The sequence below is a fragment of the Amblyraja radiata genome, chromosome 20 (genome assembly GCF_010909765.2).
Source record: "Amblyraja radiata isolate CabotCenter1 chromosome 20, sAmbRad1.1.pri, whole genome shotgun sequence".
NCBI classification, from domain to species: Eukaryota; Metazoa; Chordata; class Chondrichthyes; order Rajiformes; family Rajidae; genus Amblyraja; species Amblyraja radiata.
The window spans coordinates 6395476-6408103 of NC_045975.1; the positions used below are offsets into that span (position 1 = coordinate 6395476).

The 12628-nt window shown below is 46.6% G+C and overlaps 1 protein-coding gene and 1 long non-coding RNA gene across 2 annotated transcripts in view; both read left to right on the plus strand.

The window, feature by feature from the left end:
• The first annotated feature begins 8098 nt into the window (after window positions 1-8098).
• LOC116984433 lies at window positions 8099-8847 on the plus strand. The gene is made up of 2 exons (XR_004415013.1): window positions 8099-8205; window positions 8690-8847. It is a non-coding gene; the product is annotated as an uncharacterized LOC116984433 (long non-coding RNA).
• A 1216-nt stretch (window positions 8848-10063) lies between these two features.
• The window catches only part of ccnd1 (cyclin D1), a 28323-nt gene continuing 25758 nt past the window's right edge, over window positions 10064-12628 (plus strand). Inside the window, exons 1-2 of the mRNA XM_033038703.1 lie at window positions 10064-10261; window positions 11862-12077. Of these exons, the coding sequence (XP_032894594.1) occupies window positions 10064-10261; window positions 11862-12077 (414 nt within the window). The remainder of the gene's footprint in view (window positions 10262-11861; window positions 12078-12628) is intronic.

Consider the following 12628-nt stretch of genomic DNA (forward strand, 5'->3'; position numbering starts at 1 on the left):
GCCTCAACTACCTCCTCTGGCAGCTCATTCTATACACCCACCACCCTTTGTGTGAAAAAGTCACCCCTCAGATTCCTCATCAATCTTTTCCCCTTCACCTTAAACCCATGTCCTCTGGTCCTCAATTACCCTTCTCTGGGCAAGAGACTCAGTGCACCTACTCGATCTATTCCTCTCATGGTTTTATACCCATCCTCAGATTTTTTACGTAGGTCTATAGATGCAACGGCCATTTCACACTGTCTCTGTAAAGTCGACGGGATCCAAAAATTGTCTCTCGCGTCCTAACCTGTGCCAAGTTCCATACACCTCCCACACCTGCTTGCTCACATTTAGACTACCTAGAAAGGGATGCAGTGATCCTTGTCGGAGTTTGGCCGAGCAGCTGTGGAACACAGGGCTCTGTTCTTTGCCGACTGTTCCCAGGCAGACAGGCTGAGCCAAGCAGCGACTGGTGCTGGAAAAGAGTGAGCGACACGCCTTGGTCAGCGCAGGCCCAGTGGGTCGTACAGCGTGAGGAACACAAGTGCTGCCGACCACAACATCCCATGGTATAGGAGTACATGCTGAGGGACGTGTGTGTGTGTGTGTGGGTGTGTGTGTGTGTATTTATATGTGTGTGTGTTTATATGTGTGTGTGTGTCCACACACACACACACACACACACACACACACACACACACACACACACACACACACACACACACACACACACACACACACATATATATATATATATATATAACTAAAATTCTCATCTTGACCACTTCCTGTCTGCGCTGTATATTGATTTTAGAAAGAACGCTACCGTATACCGCTATGATTTTTGGCCATCTTATTCACAGTCCTCCGCTGCTGAGGCAGCCCAGAGGATTTTTCCGATCAATGAAAAATAAAAAAGTTATGAGTTAAAAAAATCTTGAGATCAGCTGATTGGTCCTCTCGCTTGTCAATCACCATGATGAATGTAACGCCCCTTCCGGCGGCGGGGGGGGGGGGGGGGGGGGGGTGGGGGGTGGGGGCAGGACTATAAAACCCCGGATGCCTGGACGTGAGTCAGTCACTCTGGAAGATCGCGACGGAGATGCCACAACTGTGATTCTAAGCTGTGAATCAACTGAACTGTGAGTCTGCAATTAGCCCTAAATGGAAATGTAATGAGTTGTTTGGCCTGCCCTGTGCTTGAAACTGCAATGGAAATGGAAATGAAATGAAAATGCAATGAGCTGTTTGGCTTGCCCTATGCTTGAAACTGCAATGGAAATGAAATGAAAATGCAATGAGCTGTTTGGCCCGCCCTGTGCTTGAAACTGCAATGGAAATGGAAATGAAAATAGAACAATGAAAGTAAGAACTTCATCGTTCTATCTGGGACACATGACAATAAAACTCTTGACTCTTGACTTTTGAATAGGGCGGCACGGTGGCGCAGCAGTGAAGCTTCTGCCTTACAACGCTAGTGACCCGGGGTCGATCTTGACTATGGGTGCATTCTGTAAGGAGTTTGCACGTTCTCCCTGTGGCCGTGTGGGTTCTCTCCGGGAGCTCTGGTTTCCTCAACTTTCTCACAGTTGCAGCATCTGCAATCTCCTGTGTCCCCCGTGACTTTATAAAATTTCGAATTAATATTTTGTAGAAGGGAACTGCAAATGCTGGATTTCACCGAAGATATATACAAAATGCTGGAGTAACTCAATGGAACAGTTTCGATGAGGGGGGACCTCATTGAAACGTACAGAATACTGAAAGGCTTGGATAGAGTGAATGTGGAGAGGATGTTTCCACTAGTGGGAGAGTCTAGGACTAGAAGAATTAAAGAGCGTTCTAGGCCTCAGAATTAAAGGGCGTTCTTTTAGAGAGATGAGGAGGAATCTCTTTCGTCAGAGGGTGGTGAATCTGTGGAATCTTTGCCACAGAAGGCTGTGGAGGCCAAGTCAATTGATATTTTCAAGGCGGAGATAGATAGATTCTAGATTAGTACGGATGTCAAGGGTTATGGGGAGTAGGCAGGAGAATGGGGTTAGGAGAGAGAGATAGATCAGCCATGATTGAATAGCGGAGTAGACTTGATGGGCCGAATGGCCTAATTCTGCTCCTATCACGTATGAACTTATGATCTTATGCCAGGCAGCAGTTCTGGATGGTAATCAGGAGACAGAAAAATGGCAAACTCCCTGTTTACAAGCACGATAGAGAGTTAACCCTGGATGTTAACTTGAATGATAGAGGTAGAACCTTGAGTGGTTTTACAACATAAAGGATGCAATATACTTGAAGCATGTACTGCTTTATTGTTGCACATAAAACCTAAAAGAGTGCCGCAATGTTAGAAGCGTAATCTTTTGGGTAAGACATTAAGATTTCAAAGGTTTTGGAATTGATACTGATATATTGGCACTATTTTAAAGAATAGGGGGATTTTCCAAGTGTTATGCCTGAAATCAACGCAATTAACAGCAGGTTATCTGGTCATTACCACCTTGTTATTTTTAAGACTTTTTTTCTCTGCACAAATTGACTGTTGCTTCTACCAGTGAGTACATTTCAACAATGAGTCATTGTCACAGTGGTTAAAGTGATAAGTGGCTTTAATAGAGCCCAGTTTAGAGATAAAGTATGGAAACCTTTGATGGTTCTTCAGCCCACTGTGTTAGGGCTGACCAGCGATCACCCCATACACTGGTTCTACCTTCCTCTTCTTGAGTTTGAGGCAGCAGAGGTTATGTGCAAAGATCCTATAGTGGAGCAAGATAGAACACTCTGCTAAATGCAATGGGCTGAGGTGTAGTACACAACGGAGCGGAACGTGGGCCATTTCCGTAACCCGACCCGACCCGACCCGACCCGACTCGCAGTGTAATCAACGTTGCGGGGGAACACTTTGTTTTATTAAATTTAAATTCTGAAAATGAGGAGAAGATTTATACCAAATAACTTTTATTTTTACGAGGATGTTTCCGTAACCGGTTTCCGTCTCCGCACTATTATCATTGCTCCGCTACGGGATCTTTGGTGCGGAGACGGAAGCCGGTTACGGAAATGGGGCCGAAAATTACCCACGAATCTGCCCATGACCGTACTACGTCTTTTTCGTCGAGTGATCTATCTTGTTTGCTATAGGATCTTTAGTTATGTGACGCCCTTCAGGCACTGTAGCCAGTTCAATGTGCTGCTGTTGAGGGCTGTGAGGTCTACCCCTCAGCCAAGGTTCTATCTTACACACTAAGGACAATTTACAGAAGCCAATTAAGCTACAAACCTGTACGTCTTTGGAGTGTGGGAGGAAATGGGAGCACCCGGAGAAAACCCACGCGGTCTCAGTGAGAATGTACAAACTCCGTACAGATAGCACCCGTAGTAAGAATCGAACCTGCGTCCTTTGGGAGTGGAACCAGATGGCGTTGTTCAAACAAAGGCAAGTGAGAATCGCCCAAATATACTTTATTTGTTACTCACACCTGGAGTATTGTGCGCAGTTTTAGTCCCCTAATTTAAGGAAGGACATTCTTGCTATTGAGGGAGTGCAGCGTAGGTTTACAAGGTTAATTCCCGGGATGGTGGGACTGTCATATGCTGAGAGAATGGAGCGGCTGGGCTTGTATGCTCTGGAATTTAGGATGAGAGGGGATCTTATTGAAACATATATTAAGGGTTTGGACACGCTGGAGGCAGGCAACATGTTCCCGATGTTTGGGGAGTCCAGAACCAGGGGCCACAGTTTAAGAATAAGGGGTAAGCCATTTAGAACGGAGATGAGGAAACGCTTTATCACACAGAGAGTTGTGAGTCTGCGGAATTCTCTGCCTCAGAGGGTGGTGGAGGCCGGTTCTCTGGATACTTTCAAGAGAGAGCTAGATAGGGCTGTTAAAGATAGCGGAATCAGGGGATATGGGGAGAAAGCAGGAACGGGATACTGATTGGGGATGATCAGCCTTGATCACATTGAATGGCGGTGCTGGCTCGAAGGGCCGAATGGCCTACTCCTGCACCTATTGTCTATTGTGTACCGAGGTACAGTGAAATTCATTTTTGTATACCGTTCAGTACAAGTACCACTGTACATAAACACTTAGATGGCCTTCTCAGTAGCACCAAGGTATCACTTGGCTGACATTTTGATGGGCCCCCCAGTCGGATCCTTCCCATACCATTAGAGTCTTGATGCATGTTGCCCTCGGGACGGCTGCAACAGAGAGGAGACAGTTGCCCACCTCTTCGCAGAGCGTGGATTTGCAAAGAGGGTCTGAAGAAGGATGCAATGATAGGCGTGAACAACACGGAGAATGACACCGTTGAATGTACAGACACTGAGAATGTACGAAGAGTTTTTGCAAATTTTTAAGCTTGTACATTTATTTTAATTCTGAATAAATTCATTTCCACTAAAAAATAACCGTGTTCTGGGTTCCAAGTAAAGGGCAGCACGGTGGCACAGCGGTAGAGTTGCAGCCTTACAGCACCAGAGATCTGGGTTCGATCCTGTCTGCCGGTGTTGTCTGTATGGAGTTTGTACAATCTCCCCGTGACCCGCGTGGGTTTTCTCCGGGTGCTATGGTTTCCTCCCACACTCCAAAGACGTGCAGGTTCGCAGGTAAATTGGCTTTGGTCAGATTATAAAATGTCCCTGGTGTGTGTAGAATAATGCTAATATGTGTGATCGCTGGTCGGCACGGACATGATGGGCCGAAGGGCCTGTTTCCACGCTGTATCTCTAAACTCAAGGTTTCTAGAAGTGTACAGGATCATTGCTGATTTAAATAGAATACAGAGGGTTGTGGGCAATTGTGATTGAAACGTACTTCATTCATCAACTATTAAAATGGCGACACTGTTCTTTTTATATTGTGTTTTAAAAATATCTTTGAAGTGGCACTTGTGGTTAAAACTGTCTCATTCCTCTCAGGTGTGAAATAAGACTGTGCTGGAAGCACATATAATATAAAGCACATCATAACTGAGTTTAGTTAATTTATCACATGTACCGAGATGCAGTGAAAAGCTTTTGTTGCTCGTGACATCCAGTCAGCGGAAAGAAAATTGTCTATTGTCTTTCGAGCTATAAATTCATTAGTTCTAGGAGGAGAATTAGGCCATTCGGCCCATTCAAAGGTAGACAAAATTGCTGGAGAAACTCAGCGGGTGCGGCAGCATCTATGGAGCGAAGGAAATAGTCAAGTCAAGTCAAGTCACATTTATTTATATAGCACATTTAAAAAAACAACTCTCGTTGGCCAAAGTGCTTTACATTTGTTATAAGAATAGTATAAACAAACAAACTACTTACATATATACATATAGCCCTCACTCAGTGGACGTCAGGAAAGGCTTAGGAATATAGCTAAGTTTTTAGTCTTGACTTAAAGGAGTTGATGGAGGGGGCAGTTCTGATGGGAAAGGGGATGCTGTTCCACAGTCTAGGCATCGTTTCAGGCAATGTTTCGGGCCGAAACCCTTCTTCAGATGTTTCGGCCCGAAACGTTGCCTATTTCCTTCGCTCCATAGATGCTGCCGCACCCGCTGAGTTTCTCCAGCAATTTTGTCTACCTTCGATTCTCCAGCATCTGCAGTTCCTTCTTGAACACTTTGCCAATCAATCATGGCTGATCTATCTTTCCCTCTCAACCTCATTCCCCTGCCTTCTCCCCATAACCCCTGCCTTCTCCCCATAACCCCTGACACCCCATACTAATCAAGAAACTGTCAGTCTCCACCTTAAAAATATCCATTGACTTGGTCTCCACCACTGTCTGTGGCAATGACTTCCGCAGATTCACCACCCTCTGACATTATAGGCTGCAACTCCGAAGAAAAGGAATCGGTGACGTTTCGGGTCGAGACCCTTTATGTCGAGACTGACAGTCTGGTGAAAGGGAAACAAGAAAGAGATCTAGACGGTGATATAGAACAATAGAACAAATAAATGAATGATATGCAAAAAGTATCGATGATCAAGGAAAGATTGAGCCCACAATGGTCCATTGTTGCCTGTGGGCTAGATGATAATGAACAATACAGACAGGCCCACCTGCCTGCGTTTGGTCCATATCCCTCTAAACCTGTCCTATCCATGTACCTGTCTAAATGTTTCTTAAACGTTGCAGTGGTCCTGAAACGCTGTAACTAGCTTTATTCCAATAATATTTGCTATCTTGAATCTGCAGGTTAGGTTCCTGAGCCGAAATATCCAAATTAATCTTTCCTCTTGGTATAAATATTCGCAAATGATGCTTGGAAGCGCTTCAGTTATTTTCCATTTACCTGGAGCTATCCCGACCTACCTGCCCGGCGCGCACACCCAGTACCGTATTGTCCCGAGTAGACCTCGCGACAAAGACTCGACCGCATTTCTCCTGAACAAAAAAACTAAATCCCCCAAACGCTGTCCCATGCAAACGTCTGGCGTTGAAGCACAAACTAATTTGGGGGGGGGGGGGGGAGAGAGTCAGGAAATGAATTACTGCAACAACAAAAAACAGCACATGCAGCAGACACACCGAAAATCCCGGAGAGAAGGAATGGGTGACGGAATAAGAACCTTCTCCCCAGAGATGCTGCTTATCCCGCTGAGTTACTCCAGCTTTTTGTGTCTATTTTAGGAGAAATTGTGAGGCAGTTCTGGGCCCCATATCCGAGGAAGGATGTGCTGGCGTTGGAGAGAGAGGGCCCGGGGGTGGTTTACTCCAGCATTTTGTGTCTATCTTTGGTATAAACCAGCATCTGCAGTTCCTTCCTACATAGATAAAGAAAATTGATTTATTGTATTTTTTCTGAAATGCAAAGCGGGACTGGCGGCCTGGATGGTCTTTTTGCCCTATAAAAAAATCAGTTAAAAAAAAATTTGATTTATGTAATTTTGAAGCTGCCCGTTGATAATTATTCGCATGCAAAATAAAAAATGGATGTTGAGTTCAAGCGGGACCTGTGGGTCGGATACGAAGACAGTGGCTTGCGTTGGGTGTTAAGTGAAATGCACAGATTTTTGTGTAGGAAGGAACTGCAGATGCTGGTTTACACTGAAGAAAGACAGACATATGCAGGAGTAACTCAGCGGGTCAGGCAGCATCTCTGGAGACAAGAATTGGCCGAGACCCTTCTCCAGAATAGTGTCTCGTGTGGAATCAAGAGTGCTTCATTGTCATATAACCCCAGATAGAAGAATGAAATCATAGAATCCTCTTGCAGGGAAATAGGCCATTCGGCCCATCTTGCCCATGATGACCAGTTGGCATTCCTTCTCTCCTGAAATGCTGCCTGCCCCGCAGTTACGCTAGTGTTTTTGGGGTCTATCTTGGGACTAGCTTGGATGGGACATCTTGGTGGACATTGAGGAGTTGGGCCGAATGGCCTGTTCTCGTGCTGTATTATTCTATGACTCTTTAAGATCACGACTCCCGGGTGTAAAAACAAACCATTCCTTCTCTCCAGAGATGCTGCCTGTCCCGCTGAGTTACCCCAGGATTTTTTGGGGGGGGGGGCGGGAGGGGGTCTCCTTCGCATCCGTTCTGGAGTGAGATGAGAAGATCTGGCGTGTGTGTGTGTGTTTTTATTTTTTGTGTGTGGCAAGATCAGGCTTTTCCCCAGGAACAACAGCTTAGCTGTATTACGGTAAGGCGATGCAAGCGGACCATGTGGAGCGGCGCAGTGTTACTGTGGGCGGCGCAGTCTGGAATGCGAGGAATGTCCCGGCTCCTATTAATGATCATGCGGCAAGATTCACAGAGAAAGAGAGAGCGAGAGAGATGGGGGTTAATAAAAAAAACCTTCAGACCCTAAGAGCAATGTGGAGAGGAAGAGAGAGGGGGGGGGGGGGGGGTCAGGAAATACCTCTTTGCGAATTAAAAACAAGAAAATATTTAATGCAACCGCCACGCAGAAAATCCCCAGTTTCCTTCCATTTCCTGAAATGCAATCATTTGCAACAAGCGGAGAATGTTTTAATATTTGTTTTAAATTTTGCAAATTCGCAAGTTGCTTGCAGTTTAAGGTGGGGGTGGGTGGGGTGTAAGAAAACAAGGCTGTCTTCTTTCTTTCTTTATCAGATGCATTGAGAATGCACAGAGGTAGGTGATCCCTCTTTCCGATTGCTCGACCCACAAATAAAAACCCATTGGGTGCTTTCACATTCCACAGCACAAAAGGGGAAGGTTTGAGAAGCCAGCGTGATAGATGGCAGCCTGGACTCTCAGCGCTTCCCTCGTCTGCCTGGTAACAGCCACCGCCTTCATTGGTTATGCTAATACCGCCGCTGCTATTTCTACCAAAGATCTTAGATTTCTACCGGCCCGAGGAGTTCCGCTGACTGATCGAGGACATGTTGCCAATTTAACTTTCTTTCCTGTCTCTCCCCTCCCCTCCCCTTTCTCTCTCTTACCCCCTCTTTCTCCCCTTCTCCCCCCCCCCCCATTCTGTCTCTCTTCCCCCTCTTTCTCCCCTTCTCTCTTTCTCTCCCTTCACCCCTTTCTCTCCCACCCTATCCCCCTCTCTCTCCTTCTCCACCCCCTCTCTTCCCCCCCCCCCTTCCTCTCTCTATCCCCCTCTCTCTTCCCCCCCAATCTACCATTCTCTCCCTATTCCTCTCCCCTCTCTCTCACTCTTTCCCCTCCCCACGTGTGTGTGAGAGAGAGCAAAAAAAAAGTGTATCCACCCCGGCCAGTAGCGTCTTAATTTTATATATGGATGTGTCCCACAGGCGGGATGAACTGTTGCAGGAAGCCGGGATAAACTGACTTGACCCCTAGTGAAAAGCGGCTGCAAACTGGAAACAAAAGCATCCGCATGCCCTGAAAAACCCTCGCGTTGCGCGGATCGTTGCAATTGGCGTGAAAATAGCAATCTGCGATTAAATTTTTTTTAAATGAATCCAGTGTCGGAAAATAATTTTAAGGGCTGAAATATGTGCGCTAGGGAGGGGGCGGTATGAAGAGGAGCGCATGTTTACTGTGAAGTTAGACACAAAAAGCTGAAGTAACTCAACGGGACAGGTAGCATCTCTGGAGAGAAGGAATGGGTGACGCTTCGGGTCGACTTTCCTCTGACTTTGTCCCCACTTTCTTACGCCCTGAGTTATTTCCCAGCTGTCGGCCAGGCCGGCGTGGATTGGCAACATCGACTGCAATTTCCCACTGTATCCGAATAAAGCCTCTTTTGTAAATAAATATATGTATATATTTCTATTATATCTAATATATATTCTAATATATCTATTGTGTAGTGCCTATCTCCCTCCCCCTCATTCTCTCTCTCTCCCTCCCTCCTATATATATATGTATTTATAACATATATATATATCCCTCTCCCCCTCTGTCCACCTCCCTCTCTCCCCTGCTCATATATCATATAAATATAATATATATATCCCTCCCCCTCTTTCTCTGCACCCTCTCTTCTACACATATCGCTCTTCACCCCCCTCTCTCTTCTCATCTATATATGTGTATATATATATATATATATATATATATATATATATATATATATATATATATATTCCTTTCCTTCGCTCTTTCCCCAGCTCTCTTATTCCCTCCCCTAGATACAACATATATACATTGATACAATGATTACATACCGTATGTATATAATCAATACATTTTATTTTTCAATGAATAAACAAGACGTCTGCTAATGTGCACATTCACAACTGCAGAAGAAAAAGCTCTATGTGTCGGCAATCGATAAAAGTTGAATTTACATGGATGAAGCCAGCCTCCTCTGGCTGCCATTGGAGCTGCTATGTCGACTGCCCCTGTGTTGGCCTCTCCTATTTCTCCTTTGATCTCGCAGTTCCCAGCTGCTCTGCATAACAACAGCGGAGAGAGAGGTAATTGCGTCACTGGTGGGCACGCTATAGTTAAGTTTTTTTTTTCCTCTCTCCCCTTGAACTGTAGGCTCCGGAGGCAGGAACAGCATCCTCTGTTTTAGTCAATGCAATAAGGAGAGAGAGAGAGAGAGAGAGAGAGAGAAAGAGAAAAAGAGAGAAAGAGAGTGTGTGTGTGTGTGTGAGTGACTAAGAAAGAGAGGGGAGAGAAAAAAAGGCAAAAATAACAAGAGAAAATCCATAGCAATGGAATATCAGCTGCTGTGTTGCGAAGAGGAGACCATCAGAAGGGCTTACAAGGATCCCAACTTAATCAATGACCGAGTACTGAATAACATGCTAAAAACCGAAGAAAACTCTCTTCCCTCTCTAAGTTACTTCAAATGCGTCCAGAAAGAAATCATGCCCTCCATGAGGAAGATTGTTGCAACTTGGATGCTGGAGGTTGGTGGCGACAATCAGAAAATTATGTGTATACATATATATATATATAAAATATATTTATATTATCGATATGGTATATTGTGTTTACATGCATTGTACATGTTGGCACTTTTTTTTTGCAGAGTTTGTATCGGTCACCCCCCCCCCCCCCCCCCCCCCCCCTCTTTGACCGAGTGAAGGATTTTAATATTTTTTGACGCTCGATTTTGGGGGGAAGAAAAGAGTATGTTCCACTTGACAGTAAACGGGGGAGAAGGGGGAGATGAGACACTTCCCCATTTGCAAGTTTTATTTCATCCCCTCCCCGTCGTTTCCCTCATATTTTACCCGTTTTCTGTTGATTTCTCCCCCCCCCCCCCCCTCCCTTTCCCCCCAAAACGTGTCGTTCCTTCCCCCTTTTAAGTTCGGCGAGGTGGCAAAACTGTCCTCCTTTCTCGCGTTGAGACAGAGAAAGGTGATGGTGAACCTCTCAAAGGCCACCTTGGAAGACAGGGTGCAAGAGAACGAAAAGGCGTGATCCCCCTTCCCCATTCCTCCTCATTCTCCCCCAGCCCCTCTCCCCTCTCCCCCTATTTTTTTGCGCTCCCCCGTCCCCAGAAAGTTTCCCCCCTAGTTTCTGGGGCTGAGAAATTAATTTTAAAACCTTAAATAACCTTGTACACGTATGCAGTTCTGTGCGTGCCAGTATTATACGCCATCTTTGTTCTGTGGACTCTTTTTCCCCCCCGACTCTTTTTATTCGCGATTAAAAGTGGGTGAAATGTTTGGGGGCTGTGATCTGGGGAGGGTGAACTGGCAGCGGGAGATCGCGGGGGAGAAGGGTGGTCGATTTCCAGGCATTTTATTTCGCGCTAGACTGTGTGAAATTGACCAGATTCTTTGTTGAAATTGACCAGAGAGCGCCCACGTCGCGTCCTCGCCAGAACTTTCACACAAACTTCGCGGGTTTGAGGGGCCAACAAAAGCCCGATTTGGGGGCAAACCACGGGGGCTACACGTCCAGAACACCCCGGGGCTGAAAGATGAGATCGTCTCCTATATTTTCGTGCCCTTTTCGCCCGTTTCAGACCACGGCTTCTATTTTTAATTATTTTTTGAAGTTGAGCTCAGCCCTCGTCCTGACTGAAACATACACGCTCAACACTTCACAGCACCTCAAGCATTCCCCGATCTCTACCCACCAACAACCCCCCCCGGGCACCCGATTTTAGTTATTTTCACGGGGTTCCCCGGGTGGAAATGCCCCGTGTCCAGCTGCGATGGAAAGAGTTTCGCCCGGGGAGGGTTTTCATCTAAATTTGATCGCCCGGGCTAATTTTTAAATATTTTTAAATATTTTTTGAAAATATGACGACGTGAAAATTGAACTCCCAACTCGTCCAGGGAGTGAGAGAGAGAGAGAGAGAGAGAGAGAGAGGCGATATCTCAGCTTGTGACACTCGCCCGTTTAGAATTCGTTGTTTGCAAAAATGTTTAATGGTTAGGACTTTGACTGTCAAAGCTGCGGGAATATTTATCTCCGGTAGTTTTTGTGTAAAAAGTAAAACTTTTAGCAGCTGTCTAATTCCGTGCGTCCTCCCACGTAATCTTGTGTCCCTAGGTATGCGAGGAGCAGAAATGTGAAGAAGAGGTGTTTCCAATCGCTATGAATTATTTGGACCGGTATCTCTCGATCGAACTAACGAAAAAGTGCCACTTGCAATTACTGGGAGCTACCTGTATGTTCCTAGCATCGAAAATGAAGGAAACCATTCCTCTAACGGCGGAGAAATTGTGTATCTACACCGACAACTCCATCCGACCCGAAGAATTACTGGTAAATGGCGAATTTCAACTCCCCCGTCCCCCTCCCTACTCCCCCTTCTCACCATCTCAGCCCCCTCTCTCCCTCACCCCTTCTGCCCCTCTCACCCCCTTCTGCCCCTCTCACCCCCTTCTGCCCATCTCACCCCCCGTCTGCCCCTCTCACCCCCTTCTCCCCCTCTAACCCCCTCTCACCTTCTCGCCTCTCCGTCTCACCCCCCTTCTCGCCTTCTCACCCTCTCGCCCCTTCTTCCCCTCTCACCCCCTTCTCCCCTCAAACCCCCCTCACCTTCTCGCCTCCCCCTCTCTCCCCCCCCCCTTCACCCCCCCCCCCCGTCTCTACCCATTCGCAGCCAGTCCCCCACCTTTTCCCCCTTCACCCCTTCTCCCCCCCCCCACCTTTCCCCCTCTCACCTCACCCCACCACCCTCTCCAACCCCCCCCCCCTCTCACCTCCCTCCTCTCCACCCTCCCCCCCCCCCCCCATCTCCCGCACCCCTCTCTATCAGCCCCCCCCCCATCGGGTTCTTCTACATATTCCACCCGGACTGGACGTCCTCTCTC